Source organism: Pelobates fuscus, chromosome 6 (assembly GCF_036172605.1).
Source record: "Pelobates fuscus isolate aPelFus1 chromosome 6, aPelFus1.pri, whole genome shotgun sequence".
Lineage (NCBI taxonomy): Eukaryota > Metazoa > Chordata > Amphibia > Anura > Pelobatidae > Pelobates > Pelobates fuscus.
Genome location: NC_086322.1, coordinates 190,094,289 through 190,107,793, shown reverse-complemented (window position 1 = coordinate 190,107,793; position 13,505 = coordinate 190,094,289). Strand labels below are relative to the sequence as shown.

General features: G+C 40.2%; 1 protein-coding gene across 1 annotated transcript in view; it reads right to left on the bottom strand.

The window, feature by feature from the left end:
• STPG2 (sperm tail PG-rich repeat containing 2) overlaps positions 1-13,505 on the bottom strand; it is a 512,492-nt gene that overhangs the window by 298,083 nt on the left and 200,904 nt on the right. Inside the window, exon 12 of the mRNA XM_063458613.1 lies at positions 7,591-7,756. Coding sequence (XP_063314683.1) covers positions 7,591-7,756 — 166 coding nt within the window. The remainder of the gene's footprint in view (positions 1-7,590; positions 7,757-13,505) is intronic.

Here is a 13,505-nt window from a genome sequence, read left to right as displayed (position 1 = left end):
TTGGGGGGAGGGCATACATTTGAAGCAAAGTTAGGAGGGAGCAGTTCTGTTAAGTTTCAAGTCGCAGGGTTCTCAAAACCTCTGGAGGGAAGAGTAAATAGCTATTCTATACCATTCTATACCAGTAAGGGGACAGGACAGTTCTCTCTCTGGAAGAGCAAAAAATAATTAGTAGACTTGAAGATTTGCTTTGTTTTCAATTCTAATTCATCTAAATTAGGCTGATTTACAATTACGATTTCTGAACCAATACATGCCAGAATCTCAGAACAAATTATCGTGCAACATGCAAACATTTGTTTTGATTTGTCATACGAAAGTGGTGTTCATGGTGCCAGAAATAAAAGGAGAAGAGGATGTTTTGACTTTTTGGGTGGGAGCAAATAAGCAACTACGTTAGCCATGATTGACAAGAGGTCTGACCAATCATGTGGGTTGTATGTTCTGTCCAATATAGAGATGGAAAACCGAAAATTTGATGGTTAGGAGACAGCCACGGAATGACCATTCTATTCACTGATCAAGTGACAACTGACCAATTGAAGGAAAAAGGGGAGGAGGAGTAGAGCAATCTATATTTCCAAGCAAGATTCTTACAGACACTTTGATGTTAGCTATTGAAGGACACAGTCTATCAGTAATACAGTAATACAAAACATGCATAATTATGGGCCTCTGTGACTGACCCAAGAAAAACACACTTTTTGACATGCTTAGAGACTATTTGATGATAGTACATATACTCCCCTCTCCCCTCCCGGTGTAATGATGGGTTGCAGACACAATACGTTTTCTATGATGGCACCTAAGACCTCTGAAGACACTGTCCCCTAGGGGACTACTCATTTCACAGTGGTCCAATGGCATTTATCAGACAAGAGAGTCAGGTGGGTACTCTTCTTCTTCCACAAAAGGGGCTATTAAAAAACGTCTTGATCTCCAGAGAGTCTTGAGGGCCGGTCCACTAAAGGCCCAGAAAGAAATGAGCATACTACACTAGAGAATCAAGGTAGTGGAATCTTGAGTGGGAGACCGTGATGGAGAAAAGGGATACTCGTTTAACCCCTTAAGGACCAAACTTCTGGAATAAAAGGGAATCATGACATGTCACACATGTCATGTGTCCTTAAGGGGTTAAGGGAGTGTCTGAGAAACATTCAGAGTCAAGTGGCGACTCTTACACAGCAATTTGAAAAATTAACCTGTGTGGTTGTTTCACTAAAATCGTGGCATAAATTATGGAAGATGCAACCCAAAGGGGTTCCCTAGTCGGTAGATTAAGAAGCCCTTCTACCATTTATCCAGAGGATGTTCACCTCTTTAGAGTTGACAGAGAAAGCTGAAGCCCCACTGATTACCTCTGTAAACTGCATTTGAAAGGAGATTATAACCCCTGCAGAGGCCCAAAGAGACATTATCGCGGTAACCAAAGATATTGGGGTCCAAGTCACAATTATATCCCACTTCAGAACTATGCAGATTATAAAATTTGAGGGCACTCCTGCCCTCCATTCTTCATTGATGCCCTGTTTTCCATGCTGGCAGAGAGACACCAATAGGAACCAGTCACTAGGATTCTTCAGGATGGCTGGAGTTCTTTGATAGTCTCCCATGGAGACACTGTCTCTCCAAATCTGCCTCTAAAAATCATGTTCCTGAGCCACCTGGGAATGGCAGCTATATCAACGTTGGAGATTGTTACCCAGTTGGACTCAACACCAAAGCAAATGGCTGCTCACACATTTACTTAGTCTGTTCAAGATTCTCCACAATGAAATGCAGATCACCCATCGTAAACCCTTGCTACTGTTTGATTTTAGAGAACTCCCATACCCTCTTCTTATACTTAAAGTGTACTTACAGTGTACACGACCCATGAAACCTTCTTTATGCCATGCTGAGTGTGGGGGCATATCTAATAAAGACTGAGCAGCCAGTAGATGCCCACAGCTAAAAACACAACTAAAAACTGGCCAGTCATTAATGCCCTGTCATAGGAAAGGCCAATTGGGATGAGGCCAGCAAAATAACAAGGAAAACTCGCCCCTCCGTACCCCCACCCATGGGCCTTATTTGGGGACTTTAAATTAAATAATGGGGAATGGAAAGACCACTGTCCACGCATTGCCCCCACCCCCAGCAGGAGGGGAATACATTTAAAAAAACAGGAGGAATAACTTTATATCCATACCTTCCCCTACAAGTCATCAGCATGTGGGGCTATTTATTCAACAGGTGGACTTAGTGTACAGGCTTTAAATACAAAAAAAAACAATTAAACCTATGGGTCAACTATTTGAACCCATAAACTGCTTGTAATATAGTGAGCTCACTTCATACTGATACATTAGTGCATCACGATTATATACCAACTGCACCCAGCTTGATTTCAGTTTAAAGGAGCACAGCAAGCATCATTACTACTACTGCACTTTGTTCATTGAGATAGACTGGATAAAAATGTCACTCTGAAATACTGTGACTGGCTTCCTTAACCAATGAGATATCTCTTCAGATATAGTAACAAGCAAAGTATTTATTCTACTTATACTGAACAAAACTATAAACGCAACACTTTTGTTTTTGCACCCATTTTTCATGAACTGAACTCAAATATCTTAGACTTTTTCTGATGTACACAAAAGGTCTATTTCTCTCAAATATTGTTCACAAATCTGTCTAAATCTGTGTTAGTGAGCACTTCTTCTTTGCCGAGATAATCCATCCACCTAAAGGTGTGGCTGGCATATTACCGTATATACTCGAGTATAAGCCGACCCGAATATAAGCCGAGGCCCCTAATTTTACCCCAAAAAACTGGGAAAACGTATTGACTCGAGTATAAGACTAGGGTGGGAAATGCAGCAGCTGCTGGTAAATTTCTAAATAAAATTAGATCCTTAAAAAATTATATTAATTGAATATTTATTTACAGTGTGTGTATATAATGAATGCAGTGTGTGTATGAGAATGCAGTGTGTGTGTATGAGAATGCAGTGTGTATATGAATGCAGTGTGTGTATATGAATGCAGTGTGTGTATATGAATGCAGTGTGTGTGTATGAGAATGCTGTGTATGAGTGCAGTGTGTGTATGAGTGCAGTGTGTGTATGAGTGCAGTGTGTGTATGAATGCTGTGTGTGTGTATGAATGCTGTGTGTGTGTATGAATGCTGTGTGTGTGTATGAATGCAGTGTGTGTGTATGAGAATGCAGTGTGTGTGTATGAATGCAGTGTGTGTGTATGAGTGCAGTGTGTGTGTATGAATGCAGTGTGTGTATGTGTGTGTGTAATGCAGAGTGTGATGCAGAGCCTTGGTGGGGGGTGGGCATTTTTATTTTTTAATTATTATTTTAATATTTTTTTTGTTTCATTACATGTTTTTATTATTATTATTTTATTATTTTATTATTATTTTTTATTTTATTTTTTTTTTATTTTTTTTTTTTTATTAATATTTATACATTTTTTCGTCCCCCCTCCCTGCTTGCTAGCTGGCCAGGGAGGGGGGTTCTCCTTCCCTGGTGGTCCAGTGGATGGGCACTGTGTAGGAGGGGGCTGTGGGGGCTGCAGAGAGATGTTACTTACCTTTCCTGCAGCTCCTGTCAGCTCTCTCCTCCTCCACCGGTCCGTTCAGCACCTCGGTCAGCTCCCAGTGTAAATCTCGCGAGAGCCGTGGCTCTCGCGAGATTTACACTGTGAGCTGACAGAAGAGCTGAACGGACCGGCGGAGGAGGAGAGAGCTGACCGGAGCTGCAGGAAAGGTAAGTAACATCTCTCTGCAGCCCCCACAGCCCCCAGTCTGTATTATGGCAATGTAAATTGCCATAATACAGACTCTGACTCGAGTATAAGCCGAGTTGGGGTTTTTCAGCACAAAAAATGTGCTGAAAAACTCTGCTTATACTCGAGTATATACGGTAAGTTGCTGATTAGACATCCTGATTATTGCACAGGTGTAAAAGCCTATCATATTTGTTTTATGCATTCCCTTTCTTTTGATTTAGAAATATAAAGTGTTTCAACACTAATTTACACTGAAAAAAATTATAAATGCAATACTTTTGTTTTTACCCTCATTTTACATGAGCTGAACTCAAAGATCTAAGACTTTTTCTATGTACACAAAAGGCCTATTTCTCTCAAATATTGTTCACAAATCTGTCTAAATCTCTGTTAGTGAGCACTTCTCCTTTGCCGAGATAATCCATCTACCTCACAGGAGTGGCAAATCAAGGTGCTGATTACACAGCATGATTATTGCACAGGTGTGCCTTAGGATGGCCACAATAAAAGGCCACTCTAAAATGTGCAGTCCGAAAACCAGTCAATATCTGGTGTGACCAATATTTGCCTCACGCAGTGCAACACACCTCCATAGCATAGAGTTGATCAGGTAGTTGATTGTGGCCTGTGGAATATTGGTCCACTCCTCTTCAATGGCTGTGCAAAGTTGTTGGATTTTGGTAGGACCTGGAACACGCTGTCGTATATGCCGATCCAGAAAATCCGAAACATGCTCAATGGGTGATATGTCCGGTGAGTATGCTGGCCATGCAAGAACTGGGATGTTTCCAGCTTCCATGAATTGTGTACAGATCCTTGCAACATGGGCCGTGCATTATCATGCTGCAACATGAGGTGATGGTCGTGGATGACCATCTCGTCACGGTATCTCTGTGAATTTAAAATGCCATCAATAAAAAGCACCTGTGTTCATTATCCATAACATACGCCTGCCCATACCATAACCCCACCTTCACCATGGGCCACTTTATCCACAAGATTGACATCAGCAAACCGCTCACACACATGACGCCATACACGCTGTCTGCCATCTGCCCTGTACAGTGAAAACCGTGACTCATCCATGAAGAGAACATCTCTCCAAAGTGCCAGATGCCATCAAATGTGAGCATTTGCCCACTCATGTAGGTTACAATGACGTAACTGCAGTCAGGTCGAGACCCCGATGAGGATGACAGCATGCAGATGAGCTTCCCTGAGACAGTTTCTGAAAGTTTGTGCAGAAATTCTTTGGTTATGCAAACCGATTTTTGCAGTTGCTGTCCGGGTGGCTGGTCTCAGACGATCTTGGAGGTGAAGATGCTGGATGTGGAGGTCCTGGGTTGGTGTGGTTATACATGGTCTGCGATTGTGAGGCCGGTTGGATGTACTGTCAATTTCTCTGAAATGCCTTTGGAGGCGGCTTATCGTAGAGAAATAAACATTCAATTAACGGGCAACAGCTCTGGTGGACATTCCTTCATTCAGAATGCCAATTGCACGCTCCCTCAAAACTTGCGACATCTGTGGCATTGTGCTGTGTGATAAAACGTCACATTTTAGAGTGGCTTTTTATTGTGGCCTGCCTAAGGCACACCTGTGCAATAATCATGCTGTCTAATCAGCATCTTGATATGTCACACCTGTGAGGTGGATGGATTATCTCGGCAAAAGAGAAGGGCTCACTAACACAGATTCAGACAGATTTGTGAACAATATTTGAGAGAAATAGGCCTTTTGTGTACATAGAAAAAGTCTTAGATCTTTGAGTTCAGCTCATGTAAAATGAGGGTAAAAACAAAAGTATTGAGTTTATCATTTTGTTCAGTGTAAATTAGTGTTGAATTATTAGGCAAATGAGTATTTTGACCACATGATCCTCTTTATGCATGTTGTCTTACTCCAAGCTATATAGGCTCGAAAGCCTACTACCAATTAAGCATATTAGGTGATGTGCATCTCTGTAATGAGAAGGGGTGTGGTCTAATGACATCAACACCCTATATCAGGTGTGCATAATTATTAGGCAACTTCCTTTCCTTTGGCAAAATGGGTCAAAAGAAGGACTTGACAGGCTCAGAAAAGTTAAAAATAGTGAGATATCTTGCAGAGGGATGCAGCACTCTTAAAATTGCAAAGCTTCTGAAGCGTGATCATCGAACAATCAAGCGTTTCATTCAAAATAGTCAACAGGGTCGCAAGAAGCGTGTGGAGAAACCAAGGCACAAAATAACTGCCCATGAACTGAGAAAAGTCAAGCGTGCAGCTGCCAAGATGCCACTTGCCACCAGTTTGGCCATATTTCAGAGCTGCAACATCACTGGAGTGCCTGAAAGCACAAGGTGTGCAATACTCAGAGACATGGCCAAGGTAAGAAAGGCTGAAAGACGACCACCACTGAACAAGACACACAAGCTGAAACGTCAAGACTGGGCCAAGAAATATCTCAAGACTGATTTTTCTAAGGTTTTATGGACTGATGAAATGAGAGTGAGTCTTGATGGGCCAGATGGATGGATTGGTAAAGGGCAGAGAGCTCCAGTCCGACTCAGACGCCAGCAAAGTGGAGGTGGAGTACTGGTTTGGGCTGGTATCATCAAAGATGAGCATGTGGGTACTTTTCGGGTTGAGGATGGAGTCAAGCTCAGCTCCCAGTTTCTGGAAGACACCTTCTTCAAGCAGTGGTACAGGAAGAAGTCTGCATCCTTCAAGAAAAACATGATTTTCATGCAGGACAATGCTCCATCACACGCGTCCAAGTACTCCACAGCGTGGCTGGCAAGAAAGGGTATAAAAGAAGAAAATCTAATGACATGGTCTCCTTGTTCACCTGATCTGAACCCCATTGAGAACCTGTGGTCCATCATCAAATGTGAGATTTACAAGGAGGGAAAACAGTACACCTCTCTGAACAGTGTCTGGGAGGCTGTGGTTGCTGCTGCACGCAATGTTGATGGTGAACAGATCAAAACACTGACAGAATCCATGGATGGCAGGCTTTTGAGTGTCCTTGCAAAGAAAGGTGGCTATATTGGTCACTGATTTGTTTTTGTTATGTTTTTGAATGTCAGAAATGTATATTTGTGAATGTTGAGATGTTATATTGGTTTCACTGGTAAAAATAAATAATTGAAATGGATATATATTTGTTTTTTGTTAAGTTGCCTAATAATTATGCACAGTAATAGTCACCTGCACACACAGATATCCCCCTAAAATAGTTATAACTAAAAACAAACTAAAAACTACTTCCAAAAATATTCAGCTTTGATATTAATGAGTTTTTTTGGTTCATTGAGAACATGGTTGTTGTTCAATAATAAAATTAATCCTCAAAAATACAACTTGCCTAATAATTCTGCACTCCCTGTATATTTCTAAATCAAAAGAAAGGGAATGCATAAAAAAATATGATAGGCATTTTACCTTTGTTTAAACAAACAAATTGTGATTTATATGTTCGACATTCAATACGAAGTTGAATCTTCAACAACAAAGTATATAATCTGACTTCTACATCTGTTAGAGTGTTTGCTAGCAAAATATGTACATGACATTTTAAAACATGTAGCGTGGCATCATCACATCATTTTGTCATGTTTTGCATCTTTTACAGGTTAAAGTATACAGAACATAGGTAATAAAGGCAATTCATGCTCAATATTGATGTAAATCGCTTGTCATGGAATTTACATTCAGCAGGTAAAACAGAACATAACAACGTTGTGAAGTCTTACATAAACTGGTCATGTGATAAAGATGAAATTCAAGCACTATTCTGACTGGTGACAATTTTGAGTTTACCTGGTACATTGCAGTCATTCTTTAATGTAAGAGCTCTTGGAGTAGAACTTAAGAAGGAGGCATGTTTTTTTTTTGCATGTGTGGTCCTGGGTGCTCGGTATCTGCCTTTACCATGTATTATTTCCAATGATTCACAAATATTATAGGCACCTGGAGACGGTGAATCCTAAAACAAAAAAATATATATATATTTACATATATCCATTTTGGTGTATTTTTATCATTAAATTGCACTGTATACACTATTCTGTGAAGCATTTCAGCATTTGAAAGAAAAACACTGTAAATAAGTTCTTGAGACCATATTTTGTCAATTAGCAGGTTCATTCAATAATACAGTTATAGTCAGAAACGAAGCAGCATATTTCAGAACAGAAAAGTCAAATTGGAAAATTCTCTATCCAAGTTTCTTTTCCTAGTCTTAAAATTACCCTGTAAGAAATGAACATATTGAATAAGGTATTCAGTAATATTCTATTAATTTTATATGTAGGTCTGACGTATAGGATAATTTAATTTGAAAATAAAACAAAGCACAATTCTTACATTATGTATAACACAGACATTGCATGGAATTTTTACAACGTGACTTATAACCTAATCTAGACATGTAATTACAGAATGTAGCACTTTTGACATAATTCTTAATAAATCACAAAAGGAAGTGTTTTGATTAGTTTTTTGAGAATACTATATTATTTGCCACACCATTCCTTAATGTAAGAATCTGACTGCAGTAGAAGACAATTATCCATTGAGATATATTAAAGCAGTAGTATTAATCACAATTATTCCCTTGTTGATATTGGGTTTATTGTATAAAAGAATATTGAACTATGTGAAAATCTAATTTAAAAAAAATAAAGTTTAAATAATGTGTAATTTCCACTTATTCATAAATACTATCTTATTAACATAATAATTACTACATGTATAGTTTTTCCTCTCAAATTTTAGTCATATTTTTTTTATTTCCATCTTGCAGAATATCTACTACATTATACTATATTTCCCATCTCCATCTATAACAAGTCTCTGCTCAAACACCTCCTGAATGCTGCCAAGACTCTGTACCAACAATGGGTTGCTAGAGTTGGCGATATCATAACCATGGAGGAAATGATTGCCTACCTATACAAGATATAGCTGCGTAATTGCTCCACTTAGGCCGCATGTGTAGAAAGAACACTTGAATAATGGGGGGGAGGGGGTTGGGTTCATGGAGGAGGTGGGTAGCCCCCTTCCTATTTTTTTATCCTTCTGATTTCTAGATCTTTGTCTTTTCTTCTCTTTTCTCTACTCTCTCCCATTCTGGGAGTCTGCCCTTTACCCTACCTCGATCTCTTTTATTTAGTATTCCTCACCGAAAACGCATCATCCCCTGAATTCCGCTTCTTCTGCTTTACCGGAGTCATGTTATCTTGCATTTTGAAACTACAGAATGTAGGGAAAATGATAGGTCTTTATCTTTGTTAAATATTCAAATTGTGATCTATATGTTTGACATTGAAATCTAATTTGTATCTTCAACAAAAAGGAATATACTCTGAATTCTACATTTGTTAGAGTTTTTGCTAGCAAAACATGTACATGAAATGTTAATGTAGAGAGGCATCATCTACTGCTCCAGCAAGATAAGGTCTGCCCTGGCAACAAGAAGATAATGTTGATGGGAAGTTGAAACTAATAGAATAGAGTTTCAATGTTTAAACATGCAGTTCACAGTCCTTTCAATGTCCGGCAATTAATGTTATTTGAGTAAAGGCATTTTAAGTGTCTAGACATGCACTCCAGAATGCAGGGAGGTTTTTGTTTTAAATACACTGACATTTCAGAGTTTTAAAAGTGCTTTTTCTTTTATTGCAGTACAAAAGTAATTATCTTAGCTAGGATTCACAGTTCCTGGAACTGTAGCTTGACATTTATATTCATAAAACTATTCAGTTGATAGTTAATAAATACTTCAGGTTCCTAACGCTGAAGTATAAATATCGAAAAAGCTTCACTTAATCCATGCAATGGAAAGTAACTGTAGGAGTCCTGCTGAAATTTATAAAGGTCTATGCTACTTTTTAAGGAGCCTGTCATAGTACACAAAGTGAAGGCTAATATTACAGATAATTCAGTTTTATCTGCAAAATGTCCTAGAATAAATGCTTGCAAATGTATACATTATAATTTAATGAATTCTTAAAATGTGGTTCTTCTCCCCCCTGTCAATCAATTCTTGGCACTTTTTGGCATGCATGTCTAAGGTGAGAATTTATTGGAGAGCAGGAGAACCCTCCTATTGGGTTTTCTCCTGCTCTCTGTCACAGTGCTACTACCCCAGCAAGCATTTATCATGCTTACAGGTGGCATATAAGATGCTCTGACATTAATATACATATACTGGCTTCATCAGTATTCACGTAATAATTGGTAAAGTTATCTATGACTGCAATTATAGATCAAGGTCTTTTGAGAAAAGTCAATACCAGATTTTCACATCTGGATCCTGCAACTTGACCTTTACATGCCCAAGCTCCTTCATGTTGGATGGAGATTGTTGTTGATAAGCAATTATTAAGTCTTTCCACAAATTCATAGACAGGATGAGTACTAGGCTTTGACGTGACTATTCAAGATATTCCGTTTCCTGGTTTTAAACAACAACATAGTGGATTTGGATGTTTGTGAAAGGACATTTTTACTGCAGGAAGGTGAATCTCTACTTCAGTATCAAGTGTCTTGCAGACTGAATGACATATTTTTTAGTATTAAACAAGTACAACATTTTTTTTTACTCACTACTCTTAGGGTTGCCAGGTATTTCTCATGTATTTGTTATGGTTGCCAGGTATATCTCAGAAGTATTTTTCAGGTATGTGAGGCTGCCTAGCCGGTGCCGGTATTGCAGTAATAAACAAAGTATAAATAGAGATTATTCTGCCATACCAGCGCCGGCCAGTAGGGGTTGCTGTTTGTGTGGAGAGAGGCAGGGATAAAAAGTTACAGCATCTCTCTACTCACTGATCCACGGGGGAGCAGCTCTGCACAGAGAGGCCAGACAGCAGATCCAAGCCTGCGAGACACGGGGACAGTGAGAGACTTGGGGACGTTGAGACATAGGGACACTGGGAGATATAGGGACACTGGGGAACATGGGGACCCTGAAACACTAGGGACCCAGTAGCCCTATGTCTCCCAGTGGCCCCTAGTCTATCAGTGTCCCCATGTCTCCCAACCAGTGTCCCTAGTGTTCCAGTATCCCCGTGTCTCCCAATGTCCCTGGTGTCTCTCAGTGTCCCCGGTGTCTCTCAGTGTCCCCATGTCTCCCAGTGTCCCTGGTGTCTCTTAGTGTCACTAGTGTCTGTGTCCCTAGTCACCCAGAGTCCCCTAGTCACCCAGAGTCCCCTAGTCACCCAGAGACGACTAGTCTCCCAGAGTCCCCTAGTCTCCCAGTAGCCCCATGTCTCTCCCAGTGTCCCCATGTCTCTCCCAGTGTATGTGTCCCCATGTCTCACAGTGTCCCAATGTCTCTAAGTCTCCCCTAGTGTCCTAGTGACATCGGGACACTGGGAGACATGGGGACACAGACGCTAAGGGACACTGAGAGACATGGGGATACAAACACTAGGGGACACTGGGAGACATGGGGATACAAACGATAGGGGACACTGGGTGACATGGGGACACTGAGACACTAGGGGACACAGAGACATGGGGACACTGGGGGGCAGTATCTCAGTATCCCCATGTCTCCCAGTGTCCATGGTGTCTCTCAATGTCCGTAGTGTGCCAGTGTCCCTAGTGTCTCAGTGTTTCCTAGTCTCCCAAAGTCCCCTAATCTCCCAGTGTCTGTGTCCCAATGTCTCCCAGTGTCCCCATGTATCCTAGTGTCTCAGTGTCCCCTAGTATAAAAGAAAAAATCTCAGGCACTCACTGTGATAGATTAAGCAGGTTTATTGGACACCGCAGGTCTTTATCAAGTGTCCAGTGTCCCCTATGTATCACAGTGTCCCCTATGTATCAGAGTGTCTTAGTGCCCCCTCTCTCCCAGTGTCCCTGGTGTCTCTCAGTGTCCGTAGTGTCTCAGTGTTAGTGGCCCACCCTTTTACCTACCCTTTTACCCCATCCATAGACTTCCTGATTTACTGGACACTGCTGTTAGGGGGTATAGGTTTACTTGAAAGCGTGAGATTAGCATAGAGTATGTGTTTTCTCATAGCTGCATCCTATGAGTTTCCCTCCAGCACCATCTCCATCAGGTACATGACGCTTAGGAGGTAGGACTGTTTTAGTGTTTTTGGTCAATAAGATTTTGTAATTAGGCCCATCATAATTGTCAGCACCAGGCCCACTGGGCTCTTAATCTGGCCCTGCACACACACACATATTATATACAGATGTATTATATGTATATGTGTGTGTATGTATGAATAATTTTAATTTATTTATTTATTATTGCCATTTATATAGCGCCAACAGATTTTAATGATGATATTATATATATATATATATATATATATATATATATATATATATATATACATACAAATAAATATATATAATATAAATTGAAAAAGCCCCAAAACATGATTAAACAAATAAAAATGCGTTCATAATTATTTTTTGAATTTTTAACACACAAACAAATATAAATGCTAATTTTGGCCAGCGTTTGTGACTACTACAAAACTGGAAATGGAAATACCCCATTTGGAATACCCTGGGTTATCTACATTTGAAAATGGTATGCCATTATTGGGATTTTCCACATTCCTAGGCTACCATATGGTCTCAAAAGGCAACACAGACCCAGCAAACCAATCTGGTAAACAGAATTGGGCAAGTCCTATATTGACCCTGTACCTTTTCAAAACACCATAAAACCTGTACATGGGGGGTATTGTTATACTTGGGAGACTTCACTGAACACAAATATGAGTGTTTAAAACAGTAAAACGCATCACAACAATGAAATTACCAGTAAAAGTGAAGTTTTTGTGTAAAAGAAAATGCAAAAAACATATATGAACGCTAACTTTGGCAAGCGTTTGTGGCTAAGTGGCTACTACAAATGACTGGACGTACTCCATTTTGAATACCGTGGGTTGTCTACTTTTACAAATGGTATGCCATGATGGGGTTAATTTTCATTCCTGGGCTGCTATAAGGTCTCAAAGGCAACATAGGCCCAGCAAACCAATCTGGCAAATGTCAATGTGCAAATATAGAAAAGGGGAAAGCCCTGTAAGTTTGCAAAAACACATAAAACCTGTACATTAGGGGAACAGTTGTACTCGGGAGATGTTGCTGAACACATATTGGGATGTTCTTTGTCAGTAACACATAACAGGAACTGAGAATCCATGCCTAAACTACAATGTGAGAGAAAAATAACACAAAAAAATGACTACCCACACGTTTGACAAAGACTGGTGATAGATAGGCATGTGCATGGGGAAAATTTTCGGTTCGGTTCGGCATTCTGAAAGTCGGGATTTTCGCGATTCAGGACTTCGGCAATTCGGCACTTCAAGACTTCGGAACTCCGGCAACTTCGGAACTTCGGCACTTCAGCACTTCGGAACTTCGGCACTTCGACACTTCGGAAATTCGGCAACTTCGGCACTTCAGCACTTCAAAACTTCGGCACTTCGGCACTTCGAAACTTCGGAATTTCGGAATTTCGGGACTTTGGCACCTCAGGACTTCTCTTGCAGCCGCTTGGTAGATAACTCCCTAATTCCCACGGTATTAGGGAGTTATCTACCAAAAGGCTGAAAGACCTAAATTGGTCTTTCAGCCAAATTTACTAATACTAAGTAAAAATGACTTAGTATTAGTAAATTTTGCCCCTACTCGCTATAGCGCGAGTAGGGGCATGTCTAATTAACAGTGAGCGGCCTGTGACTGCTCACTGTTTTTTA